At 47.0% G+C, this 19,429-nt stretch overlaps 1 protein-coding gene across 1 annotated transcript in view; it reads left to right on the plus strand.

Annotated features, from left to right (window-relative positions):
* The window catches only part of LOC141054854 (acid-sensing ion channel 1C-like), a 365,182-nt gene that overhangs the window by 187,856 nt on the left and 157,897 nt on the right, over nucleotides 1-19,429 (plus strand). Inside the window, exon 2 of the mRNA XM_073551727.1 lies at nucleotides 16,465-16,615. Coding sequence (XP_073407828.1) covers nucleotides 16,465-16,615 — 151 coding nt within the window. The remainder of the gene's footprint in view (nucleotides 1-16,464; nucleotides 16,616-19,429) is intronic.

Below are 19,429 nucleotides of genomic sequence, written 5' to 3' on the forward strand. Positions count from 1 at the left end.
GAAATCACCCGCAGGCCAGAAGGGCGTCGGCAGCCCTATATCCAGTCATTAACTCCACTCAGCCAGTCATCATCATCAGCCCCAGGTGTTTGACAATCAGGCTCACTACCTTTCTTCACCAGAAGAGGGATTTCCTCGGGCCTCAGTAGTGAAGGGGAAAATGAACTCACAACAGTATCTCCCCCTTGAGGAGGGGTCACCGAACCCTCAACCACGCCACCAGGGTGATCAGGGTGAGCCCAATGAAAGGCACGCACCAATCTTTTGGCATGAATATCAGAGGCAGAGACCCAGGAATTATCCTCCTGACCATAACCCTTCCACTTAACCAAATACTGGAGTCTCCGTCTAGCCAGACGGGAATCCAGTACTTTCTCTACCTCATATTCCATGTTACCTTCAACCAATACAGGGTCTGGAGGTGCAACCCCCGGAACAACAGGTTCAACAAACCTCTTCAACAAAGATTTATGGAACACATTATGGATTTTAAATGTGACAGGAAGAGCCAAACGAAAAGAGACCGGATTAATAATCTCCACAATCTTGTAAGGTCCAATAAATCTAGGCTTAAACTTAGGAGAAGCCACCTTCATAGCAATATTTTTTGATGATAACCACACCATATCACCAACCTTAAATTGGGGACCAATGGTCCTATGTCGGTTGGAAAACCGCTGGGCCTTTTCCTGGGAGAGAGATAACTTATCCACACTTGGTCCCAGATCTGGTGCATTCTCTCCACCACAGTGTCAACCTCTGGGCAGGCAGAGGGCTCCACCTGCCCTGAAGAAAATCGAGGATGAAACCCAAAGTTACAATAAAAAGGAGACATCAAAGTGGCAGAACTAGCTCTATTATTTAAAGCAAATTCGGCCAAGGGCAAAAATGAAACCCAATCATCCTGATCAGCAGAAATAAAACATCTCAAATATGACTCCAAGGTCTGGTTTGTTCTCTCTGTCTGCCCATTGGTCTGAGGGTGAAAAGCAGAGGAGAAGGACAACTGAATTCCCAGCCTGGAACAGAAAGTTCTCCAAAATCTAGACACAAACTGGACTCCTCTGTCAGATACAATGTTCTCAGGAATCCCGTGCAAGCGAACCACCTGTTGTAAAAACAGGGGCACCAATTCAGAGGAAGACGGCAACTTAGGGAGTGGTACAAGATGAACCATCTTAGAGAACCTATCACAAATCACCCAAATAACAGTCATCCTTTGAGAGACAGGCATATCAGAGATGAAATCCATTGAAATATGGATCCATGGCCTCTTGGGGACAGGCAAAACCATCAACAACCCACTAGAGTGAGAACAAGATTTAGACCGGGAGCACGTCCCACAGGACTGCACAAAATTCCTGACATCACGAGACAAGGAGCGCCACCAAAAAGACCGACTCACCAGATCTCTAGTACCAAAAATACCTGGATGACCAGCCAAAGCAGAGCAATGAACTTCAGACATCACTCTCTTCTTCCACTGGTCAGGAACATACAACTTTCCACTGGGACAACGCTCAGGTTTGTCCTCCTGGAACTCTTCCAGAGCACGTCTCAAATCGGGCGAGATAGCAGAAAGAACTACCCCTTCGCCTAAGATGGTAGCAGGCTTGGTCACCACAGGAGAATCAGCAAAGAAGCTCCTAGAGAGGGCGTCAGCCTTGACATTCTTAGTTCCAGGAAGAAAAGAAACCACAAAATCAAAACGTGTAAAAAACAAGGCCCATCTAGCCTGTCTAGGGTTCAAGCGCTTAGCCGACTCTAGGTAAATCAAATTCTTGTGGTTAGTGAGGACCACGACTTGATGCTTAGCTCCCTCCAACCAATGTCTCCACTCCTCAAATGCCCATTTTATGGCTAACAGTTCCCGATTCCCCACATCATAGTTACGTTCAGATGGAGAGAACTTTCGGGAAAAGAAAGCACAGGTATTCATTTTAGATGTTACAGGATCCTTTTGGGACAAAACAGCTCCTGCACCAATCTCAGAAGCATCCACCTCTACCTGGAACGGAAGTGAGATATCAGGTTGCCGCAAAACCGGGGCGGAGGTGAATCTTCGCTTCAGCTCCTGAAAGGAAGAAACAGCCTCCGGAGACCAATTTAACACATCAGCACCCTTCTTAGTCAAATCAGTCAATGGCTTGGCAATACTAGAAAATTTTGCTATAAATTTCCGATAAAAATTAGCAAAACCCAAAAACTTCTGGAGGGCCTTCAAAGAAGTGGGCTGAACCCAATCGTAAATGGCCTGTACCTTGGCAGGGTCCATTTCAATAGTTGACGGGGACAAAATAAATCCCAAAAAAGAAATCCTCTGTACTCCAAAAAGGCATTTAGATCCTTTGACATACAGGGAATTCTCCCTCAAGATCCGGAACACAGTCCGAATATGTTCCACATGAGAATCCCAATCCTTGGAGAAGATCAAAATATCATCCAGATAGATAATCAAAAATTTATCGACAAAATCTCGGAAAATATCGTTCATGAAGCACTGGAAGACAGAAGGGGCATTAGTGAGCCCAAAAGGCATCACCAGGTACTCAAAATGTCCCTCCGGAGTATTAAACGCCGTCTTCCATTCATCCCCATGCTTAATGCGAATAAGATTATACGCCCCCCTGAGGTCAAGCTTGGTAAACCAGCAAGCACCTTTAACTCTGGAGAATAGATCAGAAATCAGGGGTAACGGATACTGATATTTAACAGTAATTTTGTTGAGAGCACGATAATCAATACAAGGTCTTAATGATCCATCCTTTTTGACTACAAAAAGAAACCCTGCACCTAAGGGTGACAAGGATGGTCTAATATGACCCTTCTCCAACGACTCCTTAATATAGGATCGCATAGCCTCGTGCTCGGGTACAGATAAATTGAAGAGCCGACCCTTGGGAAATTTACATCCCGGGCTCAGTTCAATAGCACAGTCATAACTCCTATGAGGAGGCAGAGACGCAGACTCATTCTCACTAAATACATCATAAAAGTCCGCCAAATAATCAGGAACATCATGCGACTGAGGAGAGGTGGAAAACACCGGAGCCTCACTAAAGGCATACCGACAACCCCAACTCACCACAGACACAGATTTCCAATCCAAAACTGGATTATGAATTTGTAACCAGGGAAACCCCAGAACAATAGTATCATGCAGATTATGTAACACCAAAAACCTGCAATTTTCTTGATGGTCTGGGGCGACCCGCATTACCACCTGGGTCCAAAACTGAGGTTTATTTTTAGCCAAAGGAGTAGCATCAATCCCCCTCAAAGGGATAGGCGTCTGCAGAGGTGTCATCGTAAATCCACAACGTTTAGCAAAATCCAAGTCCATTAGGTTTAGAGCTGCTCCCGAATCCACAAAAGCCTTGGCGGAAAATGTGGACAGGGAGCAGATCAGAGTAATAGCCAGAAGAAACTTAGGTTGAACACCACCAACAGAAAACGTGTGTGCAAAGCGTTTCTCGCGTTTAGGACAGACAGAAATAATATGCGAGGCATCTCCACAGAAAAAACACAACTTATTACGCCTTCTGAACTTCTGACGCTGCTCTCTGGAAAAAACTCTATCACATTGCATAGGTTCAGACATCTGTTCAACAGGTGGCAACACCTCTCGTGCAGCTCTGCATTCGCGTAAACGCCGATCAACCTGAATAGCTAAAGACATAGAATCGTCAAGACCAGAGGGTACAGGAAATCCCACCATAGTATCTTTTATGGCTTCTGACAACCCCTTCCGAAAGAGAGCAGCCAAGGCACTATCATTCCAGGTAGTATGTACCGCCCACTTTCGGAACTTTTGACAGTACAACTCTGCAGAATCACGACCCTGGTTCAATGCCAACAGGGTCTTTTCAGCCTGATCAATGGCATTAGGTTCGTCATACAACAACCCCAAGGCCTGAAAAAATGCGTTCACATTAGTCAGAATAGGATCATCTGGTTTCAAAGAAAACGCCCAATCCTGGGGATCGCCACGCAGCAAAGAGATGACAATTTTAACCTGCTGCGCGGAGCTCCCTGACGAGTTAGAATTCAAGGCAAAAAATAATTTACAATTATTTTTGAAATTCAAAAATTTAGACCGATCCCCAAAAAATACATTAGGTGTAGGAATCTTTGGTTCAGCAGCATGTGAATGAGCAAGGTAGGCGGAAATTCCCCGCACTTCCGCAGCGAGCTGCCCCACACGATCAGACAATTGCTTTATCTCCATTGAGAGAAAAAAAGAAATTCCCCCTACGGCCTCAGAGATATAGAGGAAAAAATATACACACTTTTTTTTTTTTTTATACAATTCTTTCCTGCTATTGAGTACCCTAGAATCTGCGGTAGGGCGGGTGATTCTGTTATGATTGAGTCACTGTAGGAGGCAAAAATAGTAATGCTAGCTAAGTCAAGAAAACCAGAGAAGTTGGCAGCTATCGGATTGCAGACCCCTGAACCTATCAACACAACTAGCAGTAGCCGTGGGGGGCTCCTACGATGCCCTAGGCCCCTCGATCACAGCCGGAGTACTACATAGCCTAAAGACAGAAAGGGAAATCTAAACTACCCCAGAGCAGACCCCAAAGTAAAAGGCAGCCCCCCACATATAATGACGGTGAAGCAAGAAGAAAGAACAAAACACAGACAGAAAGATAGACTGAGCAAAGATGGGGCCCACGCTAGCTTAGATAGGAAAGGACAGGAAGGCTGCTGTCTGCAATCCGTGAAAAACCCTATGAAAATAAGAGCCAACAAACTGACAGTAAAAAAGGCCCTGAAGACGCTAGGCTTCAAAAAAGCTATGTCAGTACTCAGGAATATTCTGAAGACAGAGCAACAGGCAAAAGGAGATTCAGCTAACCCCAGCAGGGAATGGCAGAATCCAGAAAAGCAAGGAAAACAAAACACTAATGCAAAAAGGCAAAGTAGAAATCTTTAGATGAGCAGGAATCAGACTGGTTTCCTAGAAGTCCACAGAGAAATCACCCGCAGGCCAGAAGGGCATAGGCAGCCTTATATCCAGTCATTAACTCCACTCAACCAGTCATCATCATCAGCCCCAGGTGTTTGACAATCAGGCTCACTACCTTTCTTCACCAGAAGAGGGAGTTCCTCTGGCCTCAGTAGTGAAGGGGAAAATGAACTCACAACAGGTTTCCCCGGTGTTCCCCTTAACTCTGTTTAAATTCGCCCTGCTGGAGGCGGTGTATCCAGGTTCACGGGTGTTATAGAAATTCGCCTTGCTGGAGGCAGTGTATCCAGTCACACGTGACATTACAACTTGATTTGTAAAGGCGCACACCGGTCTATATAAGACCTCACAGCTCATAGTGCATGTCAGACCAAAGGAGAATTAGGAGGCCAAAGGAAGTGGCCAAGGAGCTCAGAGACAGAATTGTGGCAAGGCACAGATCAGGCCAAGGTTACAAAAGAATTTCTGCAGTATTCAAGGTTCTTAAGAGCACAGTGGCCTCCATAATCCTAAAATGGTAGAAGTTTGGGACCACCAGAGGTCTTCCTAGACCTGACTGTCCAGCCAAACTGAGCAATCATGGGAAAAGAGTAGAGTTGAGCGAAACGGGTCGAAAAAATTCAAAAGTCGCCGACTTTTGGCAAAGTCGGGTTTCATGAAACGAAACCCGACCCTAGGATGAGGTCGGCCACGAGGTCGGCGACTTACGCGCCAAAGTCGCGTTTCAAAAGTTTGTTTTGCGCTCTTTTTCAGCCAATCAGGATCCACGGACACTGTGGGCAACGTGATGACCTAGGCACGGGTCACCACCATCTTTCAGAAGGGCATGCAAGTGATTGGCTTGCTTTGGTGGGCGTCACAGGGGGTATAAAAGGACGTGCACGCCGACCGCCATCTTACTTCTGCCGATCTTAGTATAGGGAGAGGTTGCTGCTGATTCTGTAGGGAGAGCGTTAGGCAGGGAAGAAGACAAAAAAACTGCTTCTGCTGCTAGCGATTTGGCCTGCACAACACACAAGTCACTGTGTGTGCAGTGCAAGGGGAGGCTATATTGTGGTGTATCAGTGGTGTTGGTTGTTGGGCTGCCTTTTAAGGCTTCCTGACACGCTGGCATTGCTGTTTACCCACTTCTCCGCAAACTGCTTTTTTAAAAGCAATCCAATCTCCCTTATCCTCTAGTCACTTTTGTCACAGCTGTGCCATCGAGCCTGTCACATAGCGCTCAGATATCAGTGGGCCTCACACAATCCACAAGTGTCCAGTGTCCAAAAGTGTGCGCAGAGATTCAAAATCTCCATTATCCTCTCATCACTTTGGTCACAGGCAGCTGTGCCATCGAGCGTGTCACATAGCGCTCAGATGTCAGTGGGCCTCACACAATCCACAAGTGTCCAGTGTCCAAAAGTGTGCGCAGAGATTCAAAATCTCCATTATCCTCTCGTCACTTTGGTCACAGGCAGCTGTGCCATCGAGCGTGTCACATAGCGCTCAGATATCAATGGGCCTCACACAATCCACAAATGTCCAGTGTCCAAAAGTGTGCGCAGAGATTCAAAATCTCCATTATCCTCTCGTCACTTTGGTCACAGGCAGCTGTGCCATCGAGCGTGTCACATAGCGCTCAGATATCAGTGGGCCTCACACAATCCACAAGTGTCAAGTGTCCAAAAGTGTGCGCAGAGATTCAAAATCTCCATTATCCTCTCGTCACTTTGGTCACAGGCAGCTGTGCCATCGAGCGTGTCACATAGCGCTCAGATATCAGTGGGCCTCACACAATCCACAAGTGTCCAGTGTCCAAAAGTGTGCGCAGAGATTCAAAATCTCCATTATCCTCTCGTCACTTTGGTCACAGCTGTGCCATCGAGCCTGTCACATAGCGCTCAGATATCAGTGGGCCTCACACAATCCACAAGTGTCCAGTGTCCAAAAGTGTGCGCAGAGATTCAAAATCTCCATTATCCTCTCGTCACTTTGGTCACAGGCAGCTGTGCCATCGAGCGTGTCACATAGCGCTCAGATATCAGTGGGCCTCACACAATCCACAAGTGTCCAGTGTCCAAAAGTGTGCGCAGAGATTCAAAATCTCCATTATCCTCTCGTCACTTTGGTCACAGGCAGCTGTGCCATCGAGCGTGTCACATAGCGCTCAGATATCAGTGGGCCTCACACAATCCACAAGTGTCCAGTGTCCAAAAGTGTGCGCAGAGATTCAAAATCTCCATTATCCTCTCGTCACTTTGGTCACAGGCAGCTGTGCCATCGAGCCTGTCACATAGCGCTCAGATATCAGTGGGCCTCACACAATCCACAAGTGTCCAGTGTCCAAAAGTGTGCGCAGAGATTCAAAATCTCCATTATCCTCTCGTCACTTTGGTCACAGGCAGCTGTGCCAGCGAGCGTGTCACATAGCGCTCAGATATCAGTGGGCCTCACACAATCCACAAGTGTCCAGTGTCCAAAAGTGTGCGCAGAGATTCAAAATCTCCATTATCCTCTCGTCACTTTGGTCACAGGCAGCTGTGCCATCGAGCGTGTCACATAGCGCTCAGATATCAGTGGGCCTCACACAATCCACAAGTGTCCAGTGTCCAAAAGTGTGCGCAGAGATTCAAAATCTCCATTATCCTCTCGTCACTTTGGTCACAGGCAGCTGTGCCATCGAGCGTGTCACATAGCGCTCAGATATCAGTGGGCCTCACACAATCCACAAGTGTCCAGTGTCCAAAAGTGTGCGCAGAGATTCAAAATCTCCATTATCCTCTCGTCACTTTGGTCACAGGCAGCTGTGCCATCGAGCGTGTCACATAGCGCTCAGATATCAGTGGGCCTCACACAATCCACAAGTGTCCAGTGTCCAAAAGTGTGCACAGAGATTCAAAATCTCCATTATCCTCTCGTCACTTTGGTCACAGGCAGCTGTGCCATCGAGCCTGTCACATAGCGCTCAGATATCAGTGGGCCTCACACAATCCACAAGTGTCCAGTGTCCAAAAGTGTGCGCAGAGATTCAAAATCTCCATTATCCTCTCGTCACTTTGGTCACAGGCAGCTGTGCCATCGAGCCTGTCACATAGCGCTCAGATATCAGTGGGCCTCACACAATCCAAAAGTGTCCACTGTCCACAAGTGTGTGCAGAAATTCTAAATCTCCCCTGTCCTATAGACACCTTGTACCTTGTTTTACATTACTATATAGTTTGTTGGATTTTGTCTACATTTCTACCAAAAATGAGGAAGGCTGGTGGAAGAGGCCGTGGAATTGGGCGGGGGTTGGCAGCTGGTAATGATGGTGTTGGTGGTGGATCTGATGGTAGTGGCAAGAGCAAAATAGGACCGAATGCAGGAGGTGCTGACCCTGCGTCATCGTCTGGCTACATAAGGCCTCGAACGCTTAGTTTTCTAGGAGTTGGCAAACCGCTTTTAAAGGCAGAGCATCAGGAAAAAGTTTTGTCTTACATTGCTGACTCAGCCTCCAGCTCTATCGCCTCCTCTTCTTCAGTTGTAAAAAGTAAAAGCACTGAGTCGTCATTGGAGGCTCATGTTCATGAACCACACCTTTCCTTGTGTCCTTCACCCCAACCAAGATTGAAAGATGACGCAGGCCATACTACTGATTACTCCATGGAGCTGTTTTCACATACCATGCCTGGATTATCAAGTGAAATGGTGAATTACCCAGGCCAAGATGAATCTGACATGGAGTGCACTGATGCACAGCCGCTGATGGATGATTCTGCTGGTACATTCACTCAGAGCACTACATTGTCCTCGCAGTGTACAGAGCCAGATTTTGACCCTGATGAGACTCAGGTGCCCCTTCCCGCACACTATACCACCATACACGGTGACACAGAGAAAGGTGCACATGACATAGAAGAGGAGGTGATGGATGACCCAGTTGTTGACCCAGATTGGCATCCATTGGGGGAAGAGGGTGCTGCTTCCAATAGCTCAGATGAGGAGCATCCACAGCAGACATCGACATCGCAACAGCTGTTATCTGGCAGGCCCGGAGCACTCCAAAGACAGGTTCCAAACATCAAAAGAGTTGCTGGACAGCTTGTCCAGAGGGTCAAAAGATCACAGCGTGCTAGGCCGCAAAATGTCTGCCAAAGTAGGAAGAGTGCAGTGTGGCACTTTTTTGAACAAAATCCTCATGATCAGGCCAAGGTTATCTGTAAGAAGTGCGCAAAGACCTTTAGCCGAGGGAAAAATCTGAAAAATTTGAATACCAGTTGCATGCTTAGACATTTAACCAGCATGCACTTGCAAGCGTGGACACAACACCAAACCTCAAGTGCCACATGTGCAACTGATCACAACGAAGGTAGTCAGCAACGCTATATTGTTTCCCCCACTGTAAGCCCACCGGTTAGCACAGCAGCAAATGTTGAGGTGTCGTTGCAAGACCACAGCAGTCAGGGAATCCCACTGTTATATCAACGAAAGACTGATTCTAGGCCATCAGAAAGAACACCAACTCCATCACCATCATCAACCCTCTCTCAGTCCACCTTGTCCACCGCTACTTCCACCATATGCAGCTCTCAAGTCCAGCTCACCCTCCCAGACACTATGAGTAGGTCAAGAAAGTACTCAGTCTCTCATCCGCGTACACTGGGTTTGAACGCCCACATTGCCAAACTAATCTCGTTTGAGATGATGCCCTTTCGGTTGGTGGAAAGCGCAGCTTTCCGCGAACTCATGGCCTATGCAGTACCACGCTATGACCTACCCAGTCGCCACTTCTTCTCTCGCAAAGCCATCCCAGCCCTCCACCATCATGTGAAAGACCGCATTGTCCATGCACTCAAGCAGTCAGTGAGCGGAAAGGTGCACCTCACAACTGATGCATGGTCCAGTCGGCATGGCCAGGGCCGTTACGTGTCCATCACTGCGCACTGGGTTAATGTGGTGGATGCAGGGTCCACAGGGGACAGCGGTGGTGGGACAGTGCTGCCTAGCCCACGGTATAGGAAACAGTTGGCTGTAGGCGTTCGACCCTCCTCCTCCTCCTCCTCCTCCAGAAGCGAAAGCTCGTCCACAGAGCGCAGTCGTACGAGCACTCCATCTGCAGCTGCCACTGTTGCACACGATGTGTCCCCCTATCGAGCAGCTAGTGGAAAGCGTCAGCAGGCTGTGTTGCAGATGATGTGTTTGGGCGACAGACACACCGCCGAGGTGCTGGCCGAGTACTTGAAGCGACAAACTGAGTCATGGCTGGGCAGTGTACATCTTGAGGCAGGCAAGGTAGTTAGTGATAACGGCCGTAATTTTGTGGTAGCCATAGCCCTTTCAAAACTCAGCCACATTCCTTGCTTGGCTCACACTTTGAACCTGGTGGTGCAGTGCTTCCTCAAAAATTATCCAGAGTTAACAGCCCTGCTCCAGAAGGTGTGAAGACTGTGCGCGCACATTCGCCGGTCGCTTGTACACTCCGTTCGTATGCAGAAGCTGCAGCGATTGCTCCACCTTCCCAACCACCGCCTCATTATCGACATTGCAACAAGGTGGAACTCCACCCTGCACATGGTGGAGCGGCTGTGCGAGCAGAGGCAGGCCATAATGCATTTGTGGGAGGATACACGGCCAGGCACTTTGAGAGCAGACATGGAGTTGACAGGCGTGCAGTGGTCGAAGCTGAAAGACCTTTGTAAAGTCCTTCAGTGTTTTGAGGAATGCACACGGCTGGTAAGCGCAGACGACGCCATCCTAAGCATGAGCATCCCACTTATGCGTCTGCTCATGCAAACTTTGACGCACCTTAAGGCTGTGTGCACACGCTGCGGAAAAGGTGCGGATTCATCCGCGCGGATTTTGTACAATCCGCAGGTGAAACCGCAGGTCAAAAGACCTGCGGTTTTACCTGCGGATTGCTCTGCGGTTTTGCCCTGCGGTTTTTCATCTCCTCAATGGAGGAGATGGCAAACCGCAGGAGAATCCGCAGAAAGAATTGACATGTCAATTCTTTCTGCGGATTGAAAACCGCAGATAATCCGCGCGGAAAATTCCGCACCGTCTGCACTGCGGTTTTTGATTCCCATAGGGAATCATTGTACTGTACACCGCAGCAGAAACTGCTGCGGGTCCGCAGCGGCCAAAACCGCTGCGGAACCGCAGCAAAATCCGCAGCGTGTGCACACAGCCTAAGGAGCAGGCATCTGCAGCCAATGTTGATGAGGAGGAAGAGGAGGAGGGAATCCTTGATGACATTCAGCCATTGTCTGCTCAGGGACCTCTCCTGGACGAGGTGGAGGAAGAAGAGGAGGAGGAGGATGATGATGGGGATGATTACTTAGGGGAGGAGGATGCATCTCATGGGGCAAGTGAAAATGTTGGCGTGGCAAGGTCTGGTACAGGGTTTGTGCGTGACTGGAGGGATGTGGATTTGCCAGAAAGTGCTCCTCCACCCAGCACTCGCAGTGCATCATTGACACCGGGAACATTGGCCCACATGTCAGATTATGCCTTGCGGATCCTAAAAAGGGACCCCCGCATTGCCAAAATGATGAACGATGACGACTACTGGTTGGCCAGCATCCTGGATCCACGCTATAAAGGCAAATTACAAAACATCATGCCACAGGAGATCCTTGACCTAATATTGGCTAATAAACAAGCAACTCTGGTAAATCGGTTGCTTGAGGCATTCCCAGCACACAGCAGCGGTGATGGTTCTCACACGAGCCGTACGGGCCGGGGGCAGCTTGGCAGAGGTGTTCGTGGTGCACACAGCAGAAGTGGCGTTGGAGACAGGGGTTTCATGACAATGTTGTGGACTGATTTTTCAAATACCGCTCACACAACTGGTAATACTGCATCGATGGAAAGTGACAGGAGACAGCAGTTGTCAACTATGGTTACAAACTACTTTTCCTCCCATATCGATGTTCTCCCACACAGGTCATTCCCCTTAGACTATTGGGCCGCTAAACTGGACACCTGGCCTGAATTGGCCCAATATGCCTTACAGGAGCTCGCTTGCCCAGCTGCAAGTGTGCTATCGGAAAGAGTCTTCAGTGCAGCTGGATCAATCCTGACAGAAAAAAGGACCCGTCTGTCAACCCAAAATGTGGATGATCTAACCTTCATTAAAATGAACCATGCATGGGTTTCCAAGGATTTTGTCCCACCTTCCCCTGATGACACATAGGGTGACAGAAAAATGGCTTGCTTTGGTCCACCTCTTCCTGGTACTTCACCTATTTCGCCTTTTGCATCAGCTGAATGTCCAACATCAACATATGCCACTTTCTAAAACTCCCTAACTGTGCTGCCTCCCCCCCCATGGCCGGGGTCACCACCTACCGCATGACACCGTGCGAGTGCCGTTGCCCTGGACAGGTGGGTAGGCCGACTCTTGGGCGCGGGCACTGGCACAGGGTCCCTCATAGTGCAATCAAGTGTCTCTGACGGTGGTGGTGCACACCCGCCATCAGACACACCGCTGTACTATGAGGGGCCCAGTGCCAGTACCGACGCCCACGAGTGGGCCCCCCTTGCTTGGGCAGGGCCCCAGCATTTGCAATCTTTACCTCTCCCTGCTCCTCCGCTGTGTAATCTGGGCCGTCAAATCCATACTGTGCCTGACACCGTCTGAGCCTGCCTCCTGAGACATATATTTTGAATGTGTACGCTATCCATACATGTTATCCGGGGATACGGTACCCTTTCTAACCTTTGTGCAATCACGTGCAATCCATACTGTGCCTGACACCGTCTGAGCCTGCCTCCTGAGACATATATTTTGAATGTGTACGCTATCCATACATGTTATCCAGGGATACGGTACCCTTTCTAACCTTTGTGCAATCACGTGCAATCCATACTGGGCCTGACACCGTCTGAGCCTGCCTCCTGAGACATATATTTTGAATGTGTACGCTATCCATACATGTTATCCGGGGATACGGTACCCTTTCTAACCTTTGTGCAATCACGTGCAATCCATACTGTGCCTGACACCGTCTGAGCCTGCCTCCTGAGACATATATTTTGAATGTGTACGCTATCCATACATGTTATCCAGGGATACGGTACCCTTTCTAACCTTTGTGCAATCACGTGCAATCCATACTGGGCCTGACACCGTCTGAGCCTGCCTCCTGAGACATATATTTTGAATGTGTACGCTATCCATACATGTTATCCGGGGATACAGTACCCTTTCTAACCTTTGTGCAATCACGTGCAATCCATACTGGGCCTAACACCGTCTGAGCCTGCCTCCTGAGACATATATTTTGAATGTGTATGCTATCCATACATGTTATCCAGGGATACGGTACCCTTTCTAACCTTTGTGCAATCACGTGCAATCCATACTGGGCGTGAGAACGGCTGACGAGCTGTTAAGCAAGCTACAGCACCTGTCCAGACAAGTACAGGGATTCCCTAGTGAGGAGACTTATTTGATTGTTTTCAATGTTGGGACAGCAATTTTTGGGGAGCACTATACTCTGGAGAATGATAGATGGGGCCCACCATACACTGGAACATTCCAAAGGTGGACATCAGACACTGGAGCAGCATTTACAGGGCCCATTATACACTAGAGCATTAGAAATGGGGCCCATTATGTTTGGAGCATTATTTGGGCCCATAAGACAGTGGAGCTTCATCCATGGGGACCAACATATACTGTAGCATTATGTGGAGCTCATCATATACTGTTTCAAACATTATATGGGACCAATGATTCTGTATGGAGAAATAGATGGGCCTCGTCATGAGATGTAAAAAGTGAGGTATTTTTCATTGTACTATACCGCTATTTCTCTGCCGTATCGGAGCATGATGAGTTGTGGTATGTGTTAAAGGGGCGCTCTTTCGCCCAGGGCACTTGAAAACCTGCAGCCAGCCCTCCCCCCCACAACTTTAGCCAAATAACCCCCATTTTTCAGTGCGTAACTTGTATTATGAAGTTAATTAAGGTTGACAAGCTTAAGTAAGAAGAATTGATGCTTTTGGCATTCAAATGGGCACTGTAGGTGTGTTTCCTGTCCTCCTCTCACTGCCGACTTTTATTCCCCATTGACTTACATTGGGTTTCGTGTTTCGGGACGACCCCGACTTTTCCCTATAATCGGACGATCTTGCTCGACCCGACTTTTAGAAAAGTCGGGTTTCATGAAACGAAACGCGACCCTAAAAAACCAAAAGTCGCTCAACTCTAGAAAAGAGCCTTGGTGAGAGAGGTAAAGAACCCCAAGAACCCCAACTTTTTCCATTTACCAAATGGCTGCAATGAAACAAAGAGTGAAATATTTAAAGGGGTCTGAATACTTTCTGTACCCACGGTATATAGTGATATCGTGCAGCAAGAAGGCGCTCATGTGTCGGGCACTTACATGAGGTCCTAGCCCATGGTGTGTTGGTGGTGGGGTAACACTCAAGGTTGCTTCCTCCATCCTCTCCCTCCAACCATGGACAAACAGAGCGATCGTTATTCATCTCCTGACTGTAGCTCGTCCATCACCTTGTCCTCCTCCATTTGTTCCTCCACTCCTACAACTTCACTCAGAGATTGTCTGGTACCGTGAACCCCACTCAATTGCTGTAATCCACCCTAAGCAGCAAAAAGAGGACTTCAAGATCCTCCAAAAAAAATTGAAAAACCAGCAGAAAAAAGGCAGAGATGTTTACCTGCCCAGGCCTCCAAACAAATGCACTAACAGGATGCAGAGGACCCATTTAACACAGGTGCAAAAATGCCAATAAGATAATGACTCACAGCCTGACAATCCATGGAGGGGGTGGTTGTTTGGCATATTAATGCACAATAAAGGTCTGTATGCGGCGCTGTTCACACACAGGCAATGCAGAGCATCTGGCTTACAGCCAATTGGTGACGCCCATACTATTAGATTACGTAGGCTGCCCAGTGCATTCCAGAATGCATCCCATGTGAACAGACACCACAGTTTACAGAGCCAAATGGGCCCAACTGCACCCTGAAAAATAAAGTGCAAAAAACCCATACAAAAATATGTGAGGTATTAGTTGATATTATGGCCAAAATATGCAAGCTCACAACCCACGTCGTGGGTCCTCACACTTGCGAGTCCTATCACTATTTTATCACTAGGCAGCAAAAAGAGGACAAAAGGCTCTTTCTGGCCCTCATCTACAAGGCGTACCGCCGTGCAGCTGCCAAAGAAAGGTAGTGGGGTAGCCCATCCAGTAACAGATGTCAGGTGTCTTTGGATAGGACGAGGCGGGATTTGTCCAGTACAACTTTCAGTAACCCATGTACACATTGAACACCAAGCCTATACCCCCTTCCATCATGACCTTTTTCCCACTCATGTTGGATGTACCCTTCCCCTCTTGTATCCAGCTGTTTCACCACCCTAGGCCCAGACCTGTCAGCCACCTGTCACTAAATTACCTGAAATAATGTGCCTGCACAACACTATTAGCACAAACTAGTTAGATGTTGGAAGGTCGACTTCACACAGGACAGGATCCCACCGATCTGACCACTTGCAGCAGCAGCCTCTCTCGCTGACAAAATAGCACAATCAAAACAACAAGTTCTCTTTTTATACAGAGAGAGACGTCTGACTGCGGCAATGACGGAAGCCCTTGTGTCTGGTCGCTGTGGATGGTTTCTGCGCCCTGATTGGCTGCCGAAATCTACACACATAAGTTAATTAAAAAATAACTAACACTCCGCCACTCCTCTGACTTTATACCCACCCCCTCCCCTCGTAAAACACGTTCCCCCCACTCATCATACAGCACCACTATCCTAGCCAAAGTCCTAACAAAAGCATGAGTGGAAACACGATCATTTACCGAACTGTGACCAAACGCTCGGGAGTTCGAACATGAATTCGAATGTGCTACGTTCATGCTGAAGTTCTCTCATCTCTAATGACGTAATATTGAGCGAGCAGCCATGTTTCTTTCGTCTTTTGTGTGAGAGACTGAGATTTAGACTGGACAGGTAATTTAACAAAAGGCCTTGTGACAAGGTCAGTGGCCCTGTGCGAGAGGGGAGATACATGTCTGCTTTCTTCCGGGATCTGAAACCCATATGGGATTTACGTGTATTCAGCTCCCTTCTGAGATGAGGCCACCCCCCAGACGAAGGCATTACACCGAAATGTGCGCCACTCCAGCAGGAGAGGGCATTTATGGGTAGGAGTGTGCCAGAGTATATACTTCCATCTTGGTCTTTCTTTGCCCTGCCCTCTTATATTACCCTGTCTTATTACATGTCCTCCCCGTGCTGTCTCTCTCATTACCGCTGTGTTCAGGCCTCCATCTTCAGTGCTTTCGTTTCATGATGTTCCTTTTGTTACAGTCATTGAGGCTGTTTACCATTTCCCTCCTTTTTGCTTTGTTCTTTGATTTGCTATATACTCTGTCCTCTACTATATACCCTCAGCTATGAGCCAGTAGACTTTATATTATTTCCAGTCAGTTTATTTTCCTGTTCTGATGTTGGTAGTGACATCTTTGCATTGTCCCTTGCGTTTCAGGAGTACACAAGTAATGGAAAGTGCTACACATTTAACTCTGGGAAGGAAGGTTTCGAACTCCTCTACACACTAAAGGGTGGCACTGGCAATGGCCTGGAACTGATGCTGGACATTCAGCAGAATGAGTACATTCCTGTGTTTGAGGATACAGGTGAGTCATTTCTTGGGCAGGTGAGAATATGTGAAACATGAGATTTATCTGGACATTTCAGGAAGCCTTAACTATAGTCATCTGTAGAACATTATTAACATTATTATGTGTGATGGGTAGTGAAGGACATGAGTGTGACCACGTGTATGTAGAAGGCCTTTAGTAGACATACTGGTGACTCTGATTCTATGGACGAACCATCAAAATACCTGTTTATGTGAACACCATTAGAGGACATGATGGTGACCTTGTATCTGTAGATATTAGAGGACATGATGGTGACCTTGTATCTGTAGACATTAGAGGACATGATGATGACCTTGTATCTGTAGACATTAGAGGACATGATGGTGACCTTGTATCTGTAGACATTAGAGGACATGATGGTGACCTTGTATCTGTAGACATTATAGGACATGATGGTGACCTTGTATCTGTAGACATTAGAGGACATGATGATGACCTTGTATCTGTAGACATTAGAGGACATGATGGTGACCTTGTATCTGTAGACATTAGAGGACATGATGATGACCTTGTATCTGTAGACATTAGAGGACATGATGGTGACCTTGTATCTGTAGACATTAGAGGACATGATGGTGACCTTGTATCTGTAGACATTAGAGGACATGATGGTGACCTTGTATCTGTAGACATTAGAGGACATGATGGTGACCTTGTATCTGTAGACATTAGAGGACATGATGATGACCTTGTATCTGTAGACATTAGACGACATGATGGTGACCTTGTATCTGTAGACATTAGAGGACATGATGATGACCTTGTATCTGTAGACATTAGAGGACATGATGGTGACCTTGTATCTGTAGACATTAGAGGACATGATGGTGACCTTGTATCTGTAGACATTAGAGGACATGATGGTGACCTTGTATCTGTAGACATTCGAGGACATGATGATGACCTTGTATCTGTAGACATTAGAGGACATGATGGTGACCTTGTATCTGTAGACATTAGAGGACATGATGATGACCTTGTATCTGTAGACATTAGAGGACATGATGGTGACCTTGTATCTGTAGACATTAGAGGACATGATGGTGACCTTGTATCTGCAGACATTAGAGGACATGATGGTGACCTTGTATCTGTAGACATTAGAGGACATGATGGTGACCTTGTATCTGTAGACATTAGAGGACATGATGGTGACCTTGTATCTGTAGACATTAGAGGACATGATGATGACCTTGTATCTGTAGACATTAGACGACATGATGGTGACCTTGTATCTGTAGACATTAGAGGACATGATGGTGACCTTGTATCTGTAGACATTAGAGGACATGATGGTGACCTTGTATCTGTAGACATTAGAGGACATGATGGTGACCTTGTATCTGTAGACATTAGAGGACATGATGGTGACCTTGTATCTGTAGACATTAGAGGACATGATGGTGACCTTGTATCTGTAGACATTAGAGGACATGATGATGACCTTGTATCTGTAGACATTAGAGGACATGATGGTGACCTTGTATCTGTAGACATTAGAGGACATGATGGTGACCTTGTATCTGTAGACATTAGAGGACATGATGATGACCTTGTATCTGTAGACATTAGAGGACATGATGGTGACCTTGTATCTGTAGACATTAGAGGACATGATGGTGACCTTGTATCTGTAGACATTAGAGGACATGATGATGACCTTGTATCTGTAGACATTAGAGGACATGATGGTGACCTTGTATCTGTAGACATTAGAGGACATGATGATGACCTTGTATCTGTAGACATTAGAGGACATGATGATGACCTTGTATCTGTAGACTTCTACTCTGTAGACTGGCCACTACTGTAACACTATGTCCATCAGCCTCTGGAATGTGGCCGGAGCCCCATGTAATCCGAGAGGCAAGACAACATATTGATAGAGACCCTCTAGCATTATGAAAGCGGTCTTATGTTTCGCTGATTCTGTCAATGGGATGTGCCAGTATCCTTTTGGTCAGATCGAGCGTGGTGAATTACTGGGACTCTCCCAATCTCTCAATTAGCTCATCCACCCGGGGGCATGGGATAGAGGTCAAACTTTGACACATTTAATTTTCTGAAGTCATTACTGAATCGTAATGACCCATCTACCTTTGGAATTAGCACAATGGGGCTAGCCCACTGTGACGAACGGGGGTCCCGCTGCCACCAAAACGTGACGAACAGCCCACCGCTGTTCGCCAATAACGCGACGGACAGCGGACCCTGTGTCACCACTATGTCACAATCCCACCACTGACACAGGTGTATCAGCGGACGGAGGGACGCGACTGTGGTGCTAATAAAAATATGGATATCTTATAGCCTACATATTGTAATATATTGATTAGTCCATATTGAAATTAACCTGTAATGTCAGCATTAGAAGGCCACATATCCAGTACCAGAGTTCATGAGGTCAGACCTGCAATGGCTATTGAAATGCAGCCTGTGTGTTGAGTATACTGAAAGACAATGCTTGTTGAAACAGTATGTTTAATCTGGATTACTGGAAAGAATTAACCTTTGTGTACGCTGTTGACTTACTTGAATTTTAAGATCAGTGAATGGTGCAGTATATTGACAAGAGATCATCTGATATTTGTGTCATATGGGTGTTAGAAAGTGGACTAGGCATATGGACAGTTGCACATTATTATACATAAGGTCATAGAAATATGGATGGAGGAGCCTAATGAATATAGTTGGCGATCTGAAACCCATTATAGTATATTCAATCTTAGAGATCTCTTTAACTGTAGTCTGAAATATATATATTTTGTGCTAGGGCTCTAGTCATAG

This window comes from Dendrobates tinctorius, unplaced genomic scaffold (assembly GCF_039654945.1).
Source record: "Dendrobates tinctorius isolate UK_male_01 unplaced genomic scaffold, ASM3965494v1 ptg000179l, whole genome shotgun sequence".
In the NCBI taxonomy this organism is placed as follows: Eukaryota; Metazoa; Chordata; class Amphibia; order Anura; family Dendrobatidae; genus Dendrobates; species Dendrobates tinctorius.